This window comes from Anabrus simplex, chromosome 1 (assembly GCF_040414725.1).
Source record: "Anabrus simplex isolate iqAnaSimp1 chromosome 1, ASM4041472v1, whole genome shotgun sequence".
NCBI classification, from domain to species: Eukaryota; Metazoa; Arthropoda; class Insecta; order Orthoptera; family Tettigoniidae; genus Anabrus; species Anabrus simplex.
Window position 1 is genome coordinate 898,918,735 of NC_090265.1, and position 16,616 is coordinate 898,935,350.

Sequence of the window (16,616 nt, forward strand, 5' to 3'; positions counted from 1 at the left end):
TATCTGGGGAAAGAACATCAAAGAAGTGCAACAACAACTAGAAATACTGAATGAAAATATTGTGAAGTATGCCATGAAAATCAGTATAGATAAAAGCAAGACTATGGTGATGTCGAGAGGGGAAAGGCAAGGAAAGGGCACAGTGAAAACTGGAAGTTAGGATAAGGAAATTGTGGACAGCTTTAAATACCTAGGAAGTGAATTACTGCAAAATGCTAGGGTGGACATTGAGATTATCTAATCAATACAATAAATACCGGGCGAGTTAGCCGTGCGGTTAGGAGTGCGCAGCTGTGAGCTTGCATCTGGGAGACAGTGGGTTCGAACCCCACTGTCAACAGCCTTGAAGATGGTTTTCCGTGGTTTCCCATTTTTACACCAGGCAAATGGTGGAGCTCTACCTTAATTAAGGCCACGGCTGCTTCTTTCCCATTCCTAGGCCTTTCCTGTCCTATCGTCGCCATAAGACCTGTGTCGGTGCGACGTAAAGAAAAAAAACAATAAATCTTGTCTTTGTTTAATTACACTGACATGTTAATTGAAATGGTACATGTTTTGCCTTACATATAGGGATCATCAGCCATGGGTTTAACCTTGAAATAAAATCAGGCATCTGATTTACAATAAAATAAAACTTTTATAAAATGCCTTGAAGAGACTTGAAAGAAAATTAACTTATAGTAAAAGACTAGTACAATATTGGTTTTAAAGGTATGCTACGAGTGAGAAGTTTACATTTGGTAAAACTATTTGCAATAGTGACATTGGAAGACTACCATTATAAGTAAAATAAAGGAACATTTTGTTATAGCCAAGTGGTAAAATTGCTATAAAATGATGTTGACCGACTGGCGGTCAGGACTAGATAATAATGAGAATCATGATCAAAATCATATTTTTTTAAAACATAATGTTGAATAAAATAATGTTGAAAGATGGTCAAGTGATGTAATTATTTGTTTACGTAAGATACAAGTCAAAAGTCAATGGCATATGGTGATGATGTGGTTCCCTTTGATGAAGAACGAGGTTGTAGTTGAAGGCTAATATACAATGTTGATATTCGACCTTTATGGACCATCTCATTTGATATGATGCTATAACGTTGTTAAGACATATAGGTTTGTTAACATGCTGGTCGAAAAGGCATTGTGACAGTTCAATGTAGCTAACGTGTTGAATGTTTTAATCACTTGACGTTGGTGAGGGTAACTTGTTATGTTATGTAATGATTGTATCCTAAATATAAGGATTGATAAGTATTAGAAAGGTGGTTTATCTTATTGTTTTTTATTTACGATTATTATACATCACATATTGTTGCACATCTGTTGGCAAGAGTAGGTACGTCACATCATGTTTGGGAAAGTGTGATAGCATTATTTTAGACCCGTTATTGAGATAGTATCCTCAAAATCGTAACCATCTCCTTCTCTAAGGAAATGTGAAGGATAAAGCAGGCTTAAACTATTTTTGTATTTTCTTAAGTGTAGACGGTAAACGAAGACTACAACTGTCCATATTTATTACCTACACTAAAAAGAGTGTTGAGAAGGATCCACTGAAAAGTGCGGTGAGTTTTGCACCACTTGACCCGCTGTGTGTGTAAAGCGGAAGCGGATGCACCCGCGCATACACACGGGCGTGTTTTACTCCTGCGCCGTCTGAAAGAGGTCTGAGTGACGTGTAACAATGTACGTAAATTAGGCCTACTGTACTTACGTATACAGCTGACATGTTGGTGCTTAATTTTACGTTTGCTAGTGAATTGTGTAACAATGTACACAAATTAGGACTAGGCCTACTGTACTTGCACATAGTGGTTTGCAGGACATTCAGTTATGGAGAGGAAGAATGCTAGAAAGTTTATAGATGATAAAGTATATTGAGAAGGTTGATGCTATACCACACATGAACCAAGTGCAAATCACCCAGATGTTGGACTTTCCTGCGACGTGTATAGTTTACATTTCTACGAACGTTTTTCCTTGATGTTTTACTATGTTGGTGTTCTTAAAATGTATTATTTCTTGATTTATTTCATTAATTATAATTGTAAACACTTGTTTCTTTGTTTTCATAGTAATTTTTACATTCAAACCTAACTTTAAATTTAACAACAAAATTGTTTATCATTTTTTTCAGCATGTTCTCTCTTTGACTTCAGTTTATTCGGTCTCCACAAAAACATAACCAGTTTTGGCTGTACTATGTAAGAGATGAATTAGGAAATCAAGTTGAACTTTAGCACTTGTTCAATGGTCTCTGTCAAGAAGAAAAGTATCCACCCATCATAACCCATTGTATACTTTACCTCTAGGGACAATTTTCATGTTATCTCCCTGAACAGCTGGCAACAAGATGAAAAGGAGAGACTGGTGTAATATATATAAACAATAATAATGTTATTTGCTTTACGTCCCACTAACTACTCTTTTACGGTTTTTCGGAGATGCCGAGGTGCCAGAATTTTGTCCCGCAGGAGTTCTTTTACATGCCAGTAAAACTACCGACACAAGGCTGAAGTATTTGAGCACCTTCAAATATCATTGGACTGAGCCAGGATCGAACCTGTCAAGTTGGGGTCAGAAGGCCAGCGCCTCAACCGTCTGAGCCACTCAGCCCGGCAATATATATAAACAAAAGGCTACAGAAAGCTCTATTGGCCATATTAAAGATTTGTTAGATACAGACCTCTGCAAATGCTCGGCGGAATTCTCCTCCTGGTGCCATGCCAAGTTGCTTTGTGAGGTGTGCTGACATGCTCAGCAATAAGATATACATCAGCCCATGGAACAGACCATTCTGCTTGATGGTGGAGTGAATTTTCTCTGCCAATCAAAGTGCATAAAATGAAATTTCATCACACTCAAAAGAATCACATAATAACTAAGGCTCAGATTTCTATGATGTAAAAACTCTGGAAAAAACACGTGTATTTATGCCCTAAAATGACTAAAATATGACCAAAAGTAATTAAGTAGTATGTATTCAAAGTTTGCTTAGAAGACTAACAGCAACGTGGCCACATTTCAAACATTATCTATCATTTCTAATTTGACAACCTAATGCTTGCAAAACCTTCAACCACAAAATATTTCAAGGAAAGGAAATCCAATAAAAATAATCAAACCCAAAACAACGCAACATTATTGGCTCAAAGCATATGAAGAATACTCTGAGAACAGCCAAAACTATTACAATATGACCAAAAATGTGCTTTTATACCATTTAAAAAAATGAAATATGAAAATGATACAATATAGTAAAATACTGTATGCATTTATATGAACAATCTATGTATAGATGAATTAGGAAACCAGGTTGTACTTTAACACTCATTCAAAAGTGTGTGTCAAGAAGAAAAGGATCCACCCATCATAATCCATTCGATACTGCACCCCTAGGGATGATTTTCATGTTATCTCCCTGAACAGCCGGCAACAAGATGAAAAGGAGAGACAGGTATAATATATATAAAAGGCTATATTAGCCACAATAAAGATTTGTTAGATACAGATATCTGCAAATGCTCGACGGAATTCTCCTCCTGGTGCCATGCCAAGTTGCTTTGTGAGGTGTGTATTGTATTGTGTATTGTGATATCTATTTTCGAAAATTATATGTATATAAGCTTCTTTTATGAACATATACGTGGAAAAGGAATTTCATGAAGTCCCTGTCCCAGGGAATGAAGTTTTATTCATCACACACTGAAGCTAGAATTCCAGATTCAATGATTCACTCAACATCAAACTCACATGTACGGACTCCTCTAGCAAAAATACAAGCCTCAACCTTCACAGAAAAGAATTATGGGGAAGTGCGATTGTCATTCTTCAGAACTGAGTTTTATGTACATACTTTGCACCTAATAGCATAGTTGGTTAATCTACAAGAGTGAAAGAAAAGGAGACACTGTAGTGGAATGAGGAAGTGGTAAAAGAAAAGAAGACAGCCTGGCGAGAATGAAATATCTCAATAGCAAGCGGAGATGTAAGTAGGTGGTAGGAGAAGAAAAGAAGAAGAGTTGTGAAGAATTTACACAAAATGGAAGTGGATGTAAAGTGGCAGTAAAAGGATGCTGTATGAACTTACAAGAAGTAAGAGGACAGAAAGAGTTATTACAAAGCTAGTGAAAAAGAATGGGGAATTGTTAACACAGCCAGAAGAGATAAAGAGAAGATGGAGTATTTTGATAAGCTATTGAATGTGAACAACTGTGCAGGGGAGACAGAAGCAATACAGTATGAGGACTCAACAACAGAGGATGATATAACAATGCTGGAGGTGGAGTTAGCGGTACAAAAGATGAAGATAGAAAAATCAACAGGGATGGATGAAATCAGTGTGGAAATGCTAAAGGCTGCTGGACCTATTAGTGTGTAATGGTTGTACCGACTATTAAAGTGTATGCAGAAACATAAATGTGTATCAGAAGACTGGAAGAAAAGGGATAATACTACCAGTGTTTAAGGGGACAAGAAAGTTTGTGGTAACTATAGAAGAATCACACTTATATCGCAGGTAGTTAAAATACTGGAAAGGATATTAGAAAGAAGAATGAGAAGAAGGATTGAAGGAGAGTTACAAGAGGAACAATACGGCTTCAGTAGTAGAAGATCTAGAGTGGATCCAATCTTTAGCATGAGACAGCTGAAGGAAAAGAACTGGAAATATGGAAAGGATCTGGTCATAACTTTCATAGATATAAAAAAGGCATATGATAGTGTCCACAGAGAGAAGGTTTGGGAAACCATGGTTTAAAAGAGACTTGGAAGAGAAAGGTTAGAAATGGTGCAAGAAATGTACAACAACTGCATTAGCAGGATACTGACCCCAGTTGGAAAGACAGAATGGTTTAGGAATAAGACTGGACTAAGACAGGAGAGTGTGCTGTCACCTCTTTTGTATATTATGGTCAAGAACATAAAGGAAACAAAGGACACCTATGGAGATAAAGAGATGATGCTGCTATTTGCAGATGATATCTGGGGAAAGAACATCAAAGAAGTGCAACAACAACTAGAAATACTGAATGAAAATATTGTGAAGTATGCCATGAAAATCAGTATAGATAAAAGCAAGACTATGGTGATGTCGAGAGGGGAAAGGCAAGGAAAGGGCACAGTGAAAACTGGAAGTTAGGATAAGGAAATTGTGGACAGCTTTAAATACCTAGGAAGTGAATTACTGCAAAATGCTAGGGTGGACATTGAGATTAGCAGGAGGATACAGCAGGGCAATGCTTTCTACCAAAGTGTACGGAAACTTGTTTGGAACAAAGAAGTACCAGGGAAAAGTAGCGAGATAAAGTACAAAATGTACTGCTTACCCGTACTGACTTATGCAGCTGAGACTTCGACTAGCAGGCAAGAGAGTAGAATTCAAGCCAGTGAGATGAAATTCCTAAGAAGTATGATAGTAAAGAGAAGGAAAGACAGAGTGAGATATGAAGATGTTAAGAAGGAAGTTGGGATAATAAAGCTAAATGAGAGAATTGAAAAGAATAAACTAAGGTGGTTTGGACACGTAAAGAGGATGGAGAACAGAATTCCAAGATAGATGATGGAGGCAAAGTGCGAGGGCAAGAAAGCAAGAGGAAGACCTAGAACAAGGTGGATTGAATCAGTGAAGAGCAGCATAAAAATAATAAATTTAGACTGGGACAAGATTGTGGAAGAGGAATGATGGAAGGAAAGAGGAAGAAGGAGAAGTGCCATAAATACCTCGACTCAGCAGGAGCTGGATAAGGGGAAATGATGATGATGGCATAGTTGGTTAAAGGTTGTTGCCAGTGCTAAAGACTAGGCTAAACGATGCCCAATCCAGTCCCAACATCCATATTTCTATGACATGCATTGATTGGTCATGCTTTTTCTGCCTTCTCCAACATTCGGAGTCATACATAAGGGCAGGCGGGACAGTGGTTTTGTACACTTTGCCCCTTGACTGGCATCTGCTTATCACACAGGGCATAAGTAAGAGACTGCTATTTCATCCAACAACACTGATGCGGTGCTCGACATCTGCATATTTGAACTTGTCGGTCATCATCGGTGGTTTTCCAGCTAAGAAGACAGTGTTGTTTGGGCCCGATTGCCCAAGCTGTGCAAAGTTGAAGAACACATCTCTGTCTTCTTGTGACACTCTTAATCCATTTGCCTCTAGGCATTACTTGCCATCATTCCAAGACTGCCTCAACACTCTGACATAAATCACCAACCAAAACAATATCAGCTGTGTAGAGTAGAGTTCACAGCAGGTCCGTCATCAGCTGCTCTGTCAGGGAGTTGATGGTAATGTTGAACAGTGTCGGGTTCAGTGTCAACACCTAATGCACACTGACATCAACACGGAAACTATCTGAAACATCTGCAGTGGTTTCCATCATTGCAGATGTACTTAGGTACATATCTAGGATCAACTTCACATACACCTCAGGAACTTTTTGATATAGTAGTGCTGCCCAGACAATATCTCTAGGAACGCAATCAAAGGCTTTCTCCAGATCGATGAATACCATACGGAGGTCTTTACGGTGTTTCTCAATCAAAATCTGTAGTCTGAACTGCGTCACTTGTTGACATCCGATGTGAAATCGCACTAGTTCCAGTGGATGTTAATCAAACCCTCGATGTGGTCTCCTATTAAATTAATATAATAAATAAGGTAGTTCAACCTATTCAATACAAATAAATACGAAAGGTAGAGTTACATTCCTATTTAATTAAAAGCGGAAGCGGTACCGGTTTTGACCCCAATCCGGGTCATCATCAGCCGAATAAAACGCAGAAAACAATGCATAGGTAAGAAAGAAATTGAAGATCAAGTCCACATAAAAACAGTTGAATAGGCAATATAAAATAACGGGGATAGGCACTGTAAAATTCAGAAGAAGCAGAAGGTAAGTCACTTAAAAGAAGCAAGGTGCAATGTTCTGAACAGCAGCATAGCACACGCAAAGTTCGGCATTGTCTCATAATGTTTACGAGAAGTGGAGAACAGTTAAATGAGCCAGCTTGCGTACACTATCAGGCATAATACAATCCAACAAATACGAAGATCCAAAATCGTGCAGAAGCCAAAGACGAGTAGCTCAACTGAAGTAAACTGCCAGCTGCCGAAGATCAGCGCAACATATTCAACATCAGGCACTGTGTTTTCAAACGCCGACGGAACTTGAATAGCTTAATGATCCAGTATTTGCTTCGGTCGCGAAAATGTAAACACACACACACACACACATAATACAATTCAATATAGTTGAAATACGTAACCAGGATCTTGTATATTTGTTTTTTAGAACAAATGACGTAAAAACAATTGTGAAGAGAAAAATGGTAAAAAGCGCAATACCGGAAATAAATGAAAAACGTATATGCACAGTGCGCTATTTCTTGAAGATAAAAATTCAGGTCGTAATTGAAGTAGTCAAAGACAGCGCAAGGCATGAAAAAAAAAAAACCTACTTTCCGAACTGAACTGTATACTAATATACTATATTGCCACCTGCATTTTGGTTCTTCACATTCAAATTTAAACTCGTGCATTGCGCTGTCTGACTACTTCAATTACGACCTGAATTTTTATCTTCAAGAAATAGCGCACTGTGCATATACGTTTTTCATTTATTTCTGGTATTGTGCTTTTAACCATTTTTCTCTTCACAATTGTTTTTTACGTCAACTGTTCTAAAAAACAAATCTACAAGATCCTGGTTACGTATTTCAATCATATTGAATTGTATTATATATATATATATTTACATTTTCGTGACCGAAGCAAATACTGGATCATTTATTCATCAAGTTCCGTCGGTGTTTGAAAACACAGTGCCTGACGTTGAATATGTCGCGCTGATCTTCGGCAGCTGGCAATTTACTTCAATTGAGCTACTCGTCTTCTGCATGATTTTGGATCTTCGTATTTGTTGGATTGTGTTATGACTTCGCGCCTGATAGTGTATGCAAGCTGGCTCATTTAACTGTTCTCCGCTTTACGTAAACATTATGAGACAATGCCGAACTTTGCGTGTGCTATGCTGCTGTTCAGAACAATGCGCCTTGCTTCTTTTAAGTGACTTACCTTCTACTTCTTCTGAATTTTACAGTGCCTATCCCCGTTATTTTATATTGCCTATTCAACTGTTTTTATGTGGACTTGATCTTTAATTTCTTTCTTACCTATGCATTGTTTTTTGCGTTTTATTCGGCTGATGCCCTGGATTGGGGTCAAAACCGGTACCGCTTCCGCTTTTAATTAAATAGGAATGTAACTCTACATTTCGTATTTATTTGTATTGAATAGGTTGAACTACCTTATTTATTATATTAATTTGTGATACATTTCAATACGGAACATTATGAAATTTTTATCTTTAAGTGGTCTCCTATGACGTGTTCCCAAATTTTGAGCATGTAATGTCTTGGTAATTCTCACATTCTCAGACATAACCCTTTGGTTGTAGATAGGCACAAGGAAGTTCTGACGGAACTGTTCTGGCATGGGAAATTCAGCGAGGATATTGTTGAACAATTTTGTCAACAACTCGCCACCTAGGACTTTCCACCATTAGCACAATGAGCGATTTAATTTAAATTTAATTTTACTCCGGCGTGTGTGTTGTGCAATATTTTATGAGCTTTGTGGTACCACGTCATATGCAATTTTATGTCATTACTACCGCTGGTCATTTTGAATGTTTTGATTTCAGAAATTTAGCCTTTAGGTTTGTAAATTTAACATTTTGTAGCCATAGCATTTATTCATTTGTAATTTATCATCTTAGAGCATTTTGAAGAACATCAAATTTGAGTTAATTCAGTTATGTAAGTAATGTATTTTGATAATATAAAAATGTGAAATTAAAATTACATAGCAAATAGAGAGCAAATAGAAAAATAATAAAATTGTATACCAATATGAATAAAAATTTATAATGGGATAAAATCAGAATAATAAAACAAAGAAAACTGATAAAATCAACTTAAGTCATACTCATGAATCGCTGCCACAGTTAAGAAGCAAATCATAGAACATACCTGAACATTTTGTTCAATCATTCGCGTTCTATTATGATTAAATTGTATTTTCTGAAATATCTTTTAGTCTTAGCAGGACCCCAAGTACAGTGGTCTGCCAAATTATTATACTCAGATTGAAAATACATGGATTTGCTAACATTTTGACAAAATAAATATATTTCTGGGAATATTTCATGCATTATCTTTATTTCATTTGTATTTCACGTATTCTATTTACCATTTTCCACACAAAAACAGTTTCGTAACTACAATTGTCTTTGTAATGATCAAAAGTTTAGTATTTTGTGAAGCCACCCATAGCCACAATCAGTGCAGAGACCCTTCTTGGCATACTCGTAATGCATTTTCTTGCCGGTCCCTCCATATATGGGCTGTTCCAAACCTTATTAAGTCTTTCTAGGAGCATGTTCTTGCTTGTGATGACACCTTGTTTAGTAATTTCTTTTTTCAGTGCCTTCCAAATATTTTCTATTGGATTCATGTCTAGAGTTCGTGGTTTATAGCATTTAAAAATCAGGGATTTAGAGTTTTGATTTTCAAATTTAGCGTTTTGTAGCATCTAAACTTCTCAAATTTAGCGTTTTGTAGCAAACTGGTTAAAAATAGGCATAATTTGCTAAACTGCACACACAACAGTTGGGAGTAAAATCATACTGTTTAATCACACATTGCTCGGCATGCAGTTTTGAATTCACTATGGAAAATAAGACAAACATCAACATAAGACTGCAAGAAGTATTAACGCACACACAGGAATATGCTTATTTTCAAATTTACAAACAATTTCAAAGTGAAAAATACTATTCTGAATGTATTTATTTATCACAGTACAACACACCTACAAGAAAGAGGAATTCCAATGATGATTAAAGTACAACATGCCAATTGCTTAAAAAGTGTCCTCCTTCATTTGAGGCCGCTTATCAGTTACAATTATGTTGCTAAAAACAACTCTACATCGACACTGTTCGTAGAGGCCCCAAATGGACAGAAGTGCTGCCAAGGCAAAGGAAGGACTGCAAAACTTTTTTTTTTTTAATTCTTCAAGTCTTTGATTGCAGAGTCGGCACATCAATATAGGCCATCTGTATCGCTTACATAAAGATGTCCCGATTTGCGACTTTCAGCATGCCGTTTGATCGTCACTTCGCTTCTACCCATGGCTACCAGACAATAAAATAAATCGCTACCGTACTTTTAAACAGAACTACTACTCAACACCAATGTCAAGAATAACCGACTAAGATCAAGGGTCAACACACAAAGAGAATGAACGTGGTGCTTGAAAGTGTATTTGCTGTTTGATAGATTGTTCCTTGCAGTGCTCTTTAGCCAGTGAAAGGAATTCCACACATTGAATGATTTAACCCTTTGGCCTACTTGTGAAAGGAAATATTCCCTTACATACCATTTATTTTTTCGTCACTTTAACATAAATTTGATTAATCACATAGGCTACATAAGAATACACAAAGCAAAGTGAGCTTTTAGCTCATCTCAGGAAACCAATGTTTTTGTTCGTAAGTATTACTGGTTTCAAGGGAAGCAGATAAATTAGCAAGAAATGTAGAGGCAGAGGCATTGGTTTCCTTAGTAACGTGATCCCAGAACTGTGGGGTTAGAAATTCATTCCCTACGTCCATTTTTTCGGATTATTACCCAACCCCTTCCCCACTATAGAGTGAATTTCAAAAACTGGTTTACATGTTACAGAAAGAGGCTTATTGTCAACAAGATCATGATTCCAAGTATCATTTTACTATACTTCTCACCGGGTGAGTTGGCCGTGCGGTTAGGAGTGCGCAGCTGTGAGCTCGCATCCGGGAGATAGTGAGTTCGAACCCTACTGTCGGTAGTCCTGAAGATAGTTTTCCGCGGTTTCCCATTTTCACACTAAGGCAACGGCCACTTCCTTCCTATTCCTAGGCATTTTCTATCCCATCGTCGTCGTAAGACCTATCTGTGTCGGTGCGACGTAAAGCAACTAGCAAAAAAAAAAGTTTGACTTCTCACTCGTTATTGTTGCATTCTGTTTTTTTTGTGTTTTTTTAATTTTTATTATTTAACGCGCACAATGTGCAAAGAATTACTATACAAAACATTAGTCTTCGTTGCAAAATTTCACCAGTGATTCTGATCGCTGTTTACAATTTAAAACATGGTACCTAGTACAGTGTGCACCACATCTTAAACATACACAGTTCAAACCTGGTTCATGATAACGCTTTATATTACACAGTTTATAATGGAACCCATGAACGGAGAACCTTGTCAGCAGGTGTCGCAGTTCATATCCACCTTGAACCCACTCGCGATTTAGCATGGCATCGGTAGAGTAGAAATCTTCCCAGATGTCAGCCTTCTTCGATCGTAGGTCTCGAAGCAGATGTATATAGGGTGTTGTTGCTGGAAGTAACAACTGTAACCTTAGCTCTTCCACATAAAATCCGTCTCTGGATAGCTCCTACACGAGCCGGGAAGGAGAATATTTGGAGAGGCACAGAGCCCGTTTCAAGTAGATTGCCTTCAACTTCTCGATTTTATCTAACTGTTTCATACTCAAATGTTCCCAAATGTTTTCCAAGCCATATGTTGCTATAGGGCTGATTTTTAGATGAAAGAGTTTTATGGCCGTTTCTAAAGACAAGTTTCTCAGGTGCTTAATGTCAGATATTGCTTTCATAGATGCATTTAGACGGTCTATGAGATGGAGGGTGAAAACATTACCTTGGGTTTGAAAAATTACACCCAAGTATTTAAAATGCTTTACAGACTTAAGTTCTTGGTCTTCATAATAGAAGATTCCATGAGGTCCCCCTCTTCTAAACGTCATGGACACTGTTTTTTCTACATTCAGTTTGAGCTCATTTTTCTTTATCCAGCCTACTATTTGGTTGAATGATTCCTGGAGTTCCTTCTCTGACGTTGATGTTAAGACCATATCATCAGCGTACATTAATAGTTTGACGCTTTCCTGGTTTACCAAATCTACTATGTCTGCTGTCGCAATGATGAATAATAATGGACTTAACGGGTCTCCCTGTAATACCCCGGTTGTTTGTTCCAAAATAATAGATTTGATAATGCCATCATCTACTTCTATTGAACTGTTGAGCAGTAAGTTCCTAATCAGCGGTATAAGGTAGTTCGTACTACCAATGAAACTCTCCACCTTTTCTAACAGTATGGTTCTGCTTATGGTGTCAAAAGCTTTCGAATAATCTATAAAGATGGCATGCAATTTACCGCCTGGTTTCTTTAAGGCTTCTTCTATGTCATTCTGGAGACAGCGGATAGCTAAAGTCGTTGATTTCCCTTTTCTAAATCCGAATTGCGACTCCGGTAGGTTATTTTCCACCAGTTTAATGAGACGTTTACCCACAAATGAAGTTAAAGTCTTTAGTAGAGTACACTCTAGCGCTATTCCTCTATAAGAGTTGGGATCTGCGGTATCACCTTTGCCTTTATATAGCATTTTAATAGTAGATTTTCTCCAGTTGTCTGGTATCCTACCTTGCCGCAAGCATTCATTCATTCATTCATTCATTCATTCATTAGGCGAGTGATGGATTCATCCAATTTTGGGAGAGCAGCTTTAAGATGTTCATTAAAAATGTGATCTGGGCCACATGCCTTGTTATCTTTAGATGCTGTAATAGTTGATACAACCTCATTAATTGAAAATTCGTCAATTTCAGGGATTATTTGAAAAACTGGCACGAAATAATTAGTAGGTCGTGTGTCTCTCTCTCTTGAAGCACTGCACTCAAGTGCTTTTCCCAAACTTCCATTGGCAAGTTCCTGGAGAACTTCGGTTGTCTAGGCTTCAGAGCCAGGTAAGGATCTAGACTGGCACGTTCTATAAGTTTCTTTTCTTCTTCCTCTCTATAATGATTTTTGGCTTCTTTTAGTAGTAGTTTGTATGCTCTCCTTTTACTGGCATATATTTCAAGGAATTCTTTTGTTTTCTCTCTTCGGGCTGTATGTAATGCTTCCAGCACATCTCTACGACATTTATAGCATTCATTGGTGAACCAGGGTTGAGATTTCCTGACCACAGGTATTGTTGGTAGAGTAGCATCCTGAAGCAGCACTTCTAGATATAATGCAGCTTCATTAAGATTACCCTCTCGTAATAGGTTAAGTATCGTTTGATTATCTTCACCACAGATAAGAGAAGGATTACTTTTTCTACTTATTTTTGTACGGTCTCTAACTGTATCAAGCGTACTAGGCCTATTCTCCAGCTGTAAGGAAGTTGCAACTGGTAGGTGTTTCCGTTGCGCCTCGAGAATAGCCTCCTGCTTGATCGACACAAACTTAGAGTTTATAAACACCAGATCTATTGTGCTAGCACCATTATGAGACATGTAGGTATTCATGTCAGAGGCATTCACCAACCGAAGACCTTCCTCTTCTCTCTTCACTTGCATTCTGGTTTTGTCACGTAGTTTCAATTGGCACTATCATCTCAGAACTGAAATCGGAATCACTTTCATCACTGTCAGTTGAAGAAGAAGTATTTTCACTCTCCAGAGAATCATTTCCACTTTCAACATCACTATTTTCAAACCAGTTACGAATAAACTCATCCATGCCGCCATGATTGTTTACAACGAGCGGCAAAATGAGGTGCTTTTTATTTTCCATATTTCAGCTCAGAGTTACTATTTACACAGAGAAAATAGCTTCAGGTATCATCTGACATCAATCGGGCAGGCTGCAAAACTGAGAGAATAAATCTCTCCAACCAGCTAATTGCGATAATGAACTTATAAATATTCCGTGCAGCAGGATGGAAGTATCCGTCAAAGCATGTTACCGCTTTACGATTGCAATGGGCGCCGTAATAATTATTTCTCCTGAAATAAATAACAACATATATCTTATTTTGAAGAAAAATGCATCGTTTTTAAAAAGATATATTTTTATTTCGTATAAAACTGCGAGTTTCGCATCTATTTCGCATAAATTGTATAATTTCGTATTTTATCGCTAATTCGAAATCGCTAAAAACCACTCGTACGGGTCATATAAGATGGAGGCACATACACCGACAAAGTTTCGACATATTTTGCATTTATCGCAAATGCTAAAAATCACAAACTCTATTCATGTCATGCGAGTTGACTGGCCAGTCCAATACATTACTTTTTTGATTCTGTAGGAATGCTGTTACAGATTTAGCCTTGTGGCATGGTACTGATTCATGCATGGAGGCAAAATCATTTTTCGGGAACCATTCTGAGACTTGAGGCAAAAGTTTGTTCCTTAGCACCAGCTCGTACTGATCCTTCCCCATTGTGCCTTGAACAATATACAGCGGGCCATTACCCTTGCTGCTAATCACAGATCATATCATTATGGAGAGAGGATGTTTCACCCGTTCTACAACACATTCTTCAATAGAATTTTTCATGGGTGCGGAGTCGAACAAGGTTTTATCATCAAGGATCAGTATCGAAGATTCATCTGAGAAACAAACCTAAAAAATACAATGCCAGTGTAAGAAAATATTAATAAATATTGCGGTACCGTATCTTATATCATGAGAACACAAGAAATTGCATGTACAATTTTACAAACCTCATTCCAATCTTCCTCTGACCAATTTTTGTGATCCTTAGCCCACTGAAGCCTTGTTGGTTTCATAGCAGTTGTCAACTTTGGTTTCTTTAAAGGGCGGCGGCACTTCAGATCCATCTCTTTGAAACGGCGCTCTAAAGTTCTTTGCGATAAAGCAATCGCAGCATTCCGAAATTTATTGGTTAACACTTTAGCAGGTGTAAGACAAATTTTTGTTGCATAATTTTGAATTATTCTGTCAATTCTGGGCGAAGTTATCCTTTTTCTGCCCCACCGACCTCTGCGACATGAGTCAAGAGGTGTGCTTGTTTTCATTTTTTGGCGATATCTCTCATCGATGACTGTGAAACCCCCACGATTGATGCAATCTGCCGTTGGTTATACTGACAGTGGGGCAATAATGTAGAAATTGTGGCTTTCTTACTAAGAGTTATGTCACAATGCTTCCCCGTCTCAATTTGTAGGTTAGAATCCCTAAACGGGGAATAACGGATTTAATGCAATTTTCCACTCGGCTTCTTATTACTAAGTACTCCGCATTCCTTACTGTAAAAGTAACTTGTAATTACAAACATTAAAAGAGAACAGATAGACAACAATATCTATAGGACATCAACGAACAATAGTAATACACAACTTGCGCGCCAATATTGCTAAAGTTCCAGGCTGACCAACAATGACACACTATTTCAGGACTTGCCAACCTCTTGATATATGTAGCAGTATCAAAAGAATAAATAACTCATGAATGGACAAGCTGTAGAACTAACAATGGATAATATTACAACTTTGCTCTTCAAAAAGGCACAAATACTTGTTCTGAGTATAATAATTTGGCAGACCACTGTACATTATAAAGCTGCTTGGGTAAATTCTGGGTATCTGAGCTTAACAACTAGCACTTGCAGGCTGTCAAGCAGAATAAAAAAATAAAAAAATAAAAAAAAATTATTTGGAAAATTTATTGGTTTTGCAGTATAACATTTTAGTATACATTTTGAAAATTGAGTAAATTTTGTATTTTCTCAAATAATCAAAACTCGTTAATAGTGGTTTAAAGGTCATGAAAAAGACAAAACTATAAGCCTTTAAGAACAATTTTGCTTAATACTGCTACTGTAAAAAATTTACCACCACCACCACCACACTAGAGTTCCTTCAATTGCGACAATAGCTGTATCCTGCCTAACTGATGCAGTAAAGGCATGCTTGGTTCACTCGGAAGGATGTAGATTTGACGCCCCGAAAAGAAGTGGAAAAATGTAAGAAACATTACATTAACCTACATATAAAAAAAAATGAGTAGCAAGTTACTTCCAGGGCACAAAGGCACCTAGGCATAGAGCTATTTTTATAACCACTCTATCCCACTTAGTACCGAGGTTATGGATAGAACTCTGCACGGATGCAGATATCCGCAAAGTTAGTTTCTTGGCGGATACAAACTGTATGGCAGTGCGGATAATGACGTTTATTGATTTTCACTCAGGTATACTCTTATTTTTGCTTGTGATTATGCAATCCTTAACAGTGGTATGGGAGAATGCTGATATATAAAGAGCCTTGAAACCATAAACCCGTAAATCTGACTTGAGATAACTGGCTCCTGCCCGCAATTAATGGAGGGAAGGAACAAGGTCAATATGGCGGTAGTTGCTGCAAGAGAAAATCCCTCATAAACCTGCGACTCTAGGGGTTCTGGTGCCAGGTGTCAGGCCTATTGTATTATGTTAAGAGATCTATCAGTTTCAATACCTTGGGTGTAACATACTGTAGTTAAATATTTACAATATTTGCGGATACTATTTCGTATATCCGCGTAGCGCTCTAGTTATGGATAGTGGAAGCCTTTACCTTCCACTCCCTCAACAGTCTCCTTGGCCTGTATGGAAATAGCTTTCCTGTGTATGACAGATGAATACACAGACTTAAACATGTGAAACATTCCCCAATTGATTAGAATTGCAGACATAATTCTTGCAC

General features: G+C 37.6%; 1 protein-coding gene across 2 annotated transcripts in view; it reads right to left on the reverse strand.

Annotated features, from left to right (window-relative positions):
- The window catches only part of LOC136857731 (traB domain-containing protein), a 120,825-nt gene that overhangs the window by 67,946 nt on the left and 36,263 nt on the right, over positions 1-16,616 (reverse strand). For both annotated transcript variants that reach the window (XM_067136611.2, XM_067136612.2), the window contains exon 5: positions 2,695-2,831. In XM_067136611.2, the coding sequence (XP_066992712.2) occupies positions 2,695-2,831 (137 nt within the window). The remainder of the gene's footprint in view (positions 1-2,694; positions 2,832-16,616) is intronic.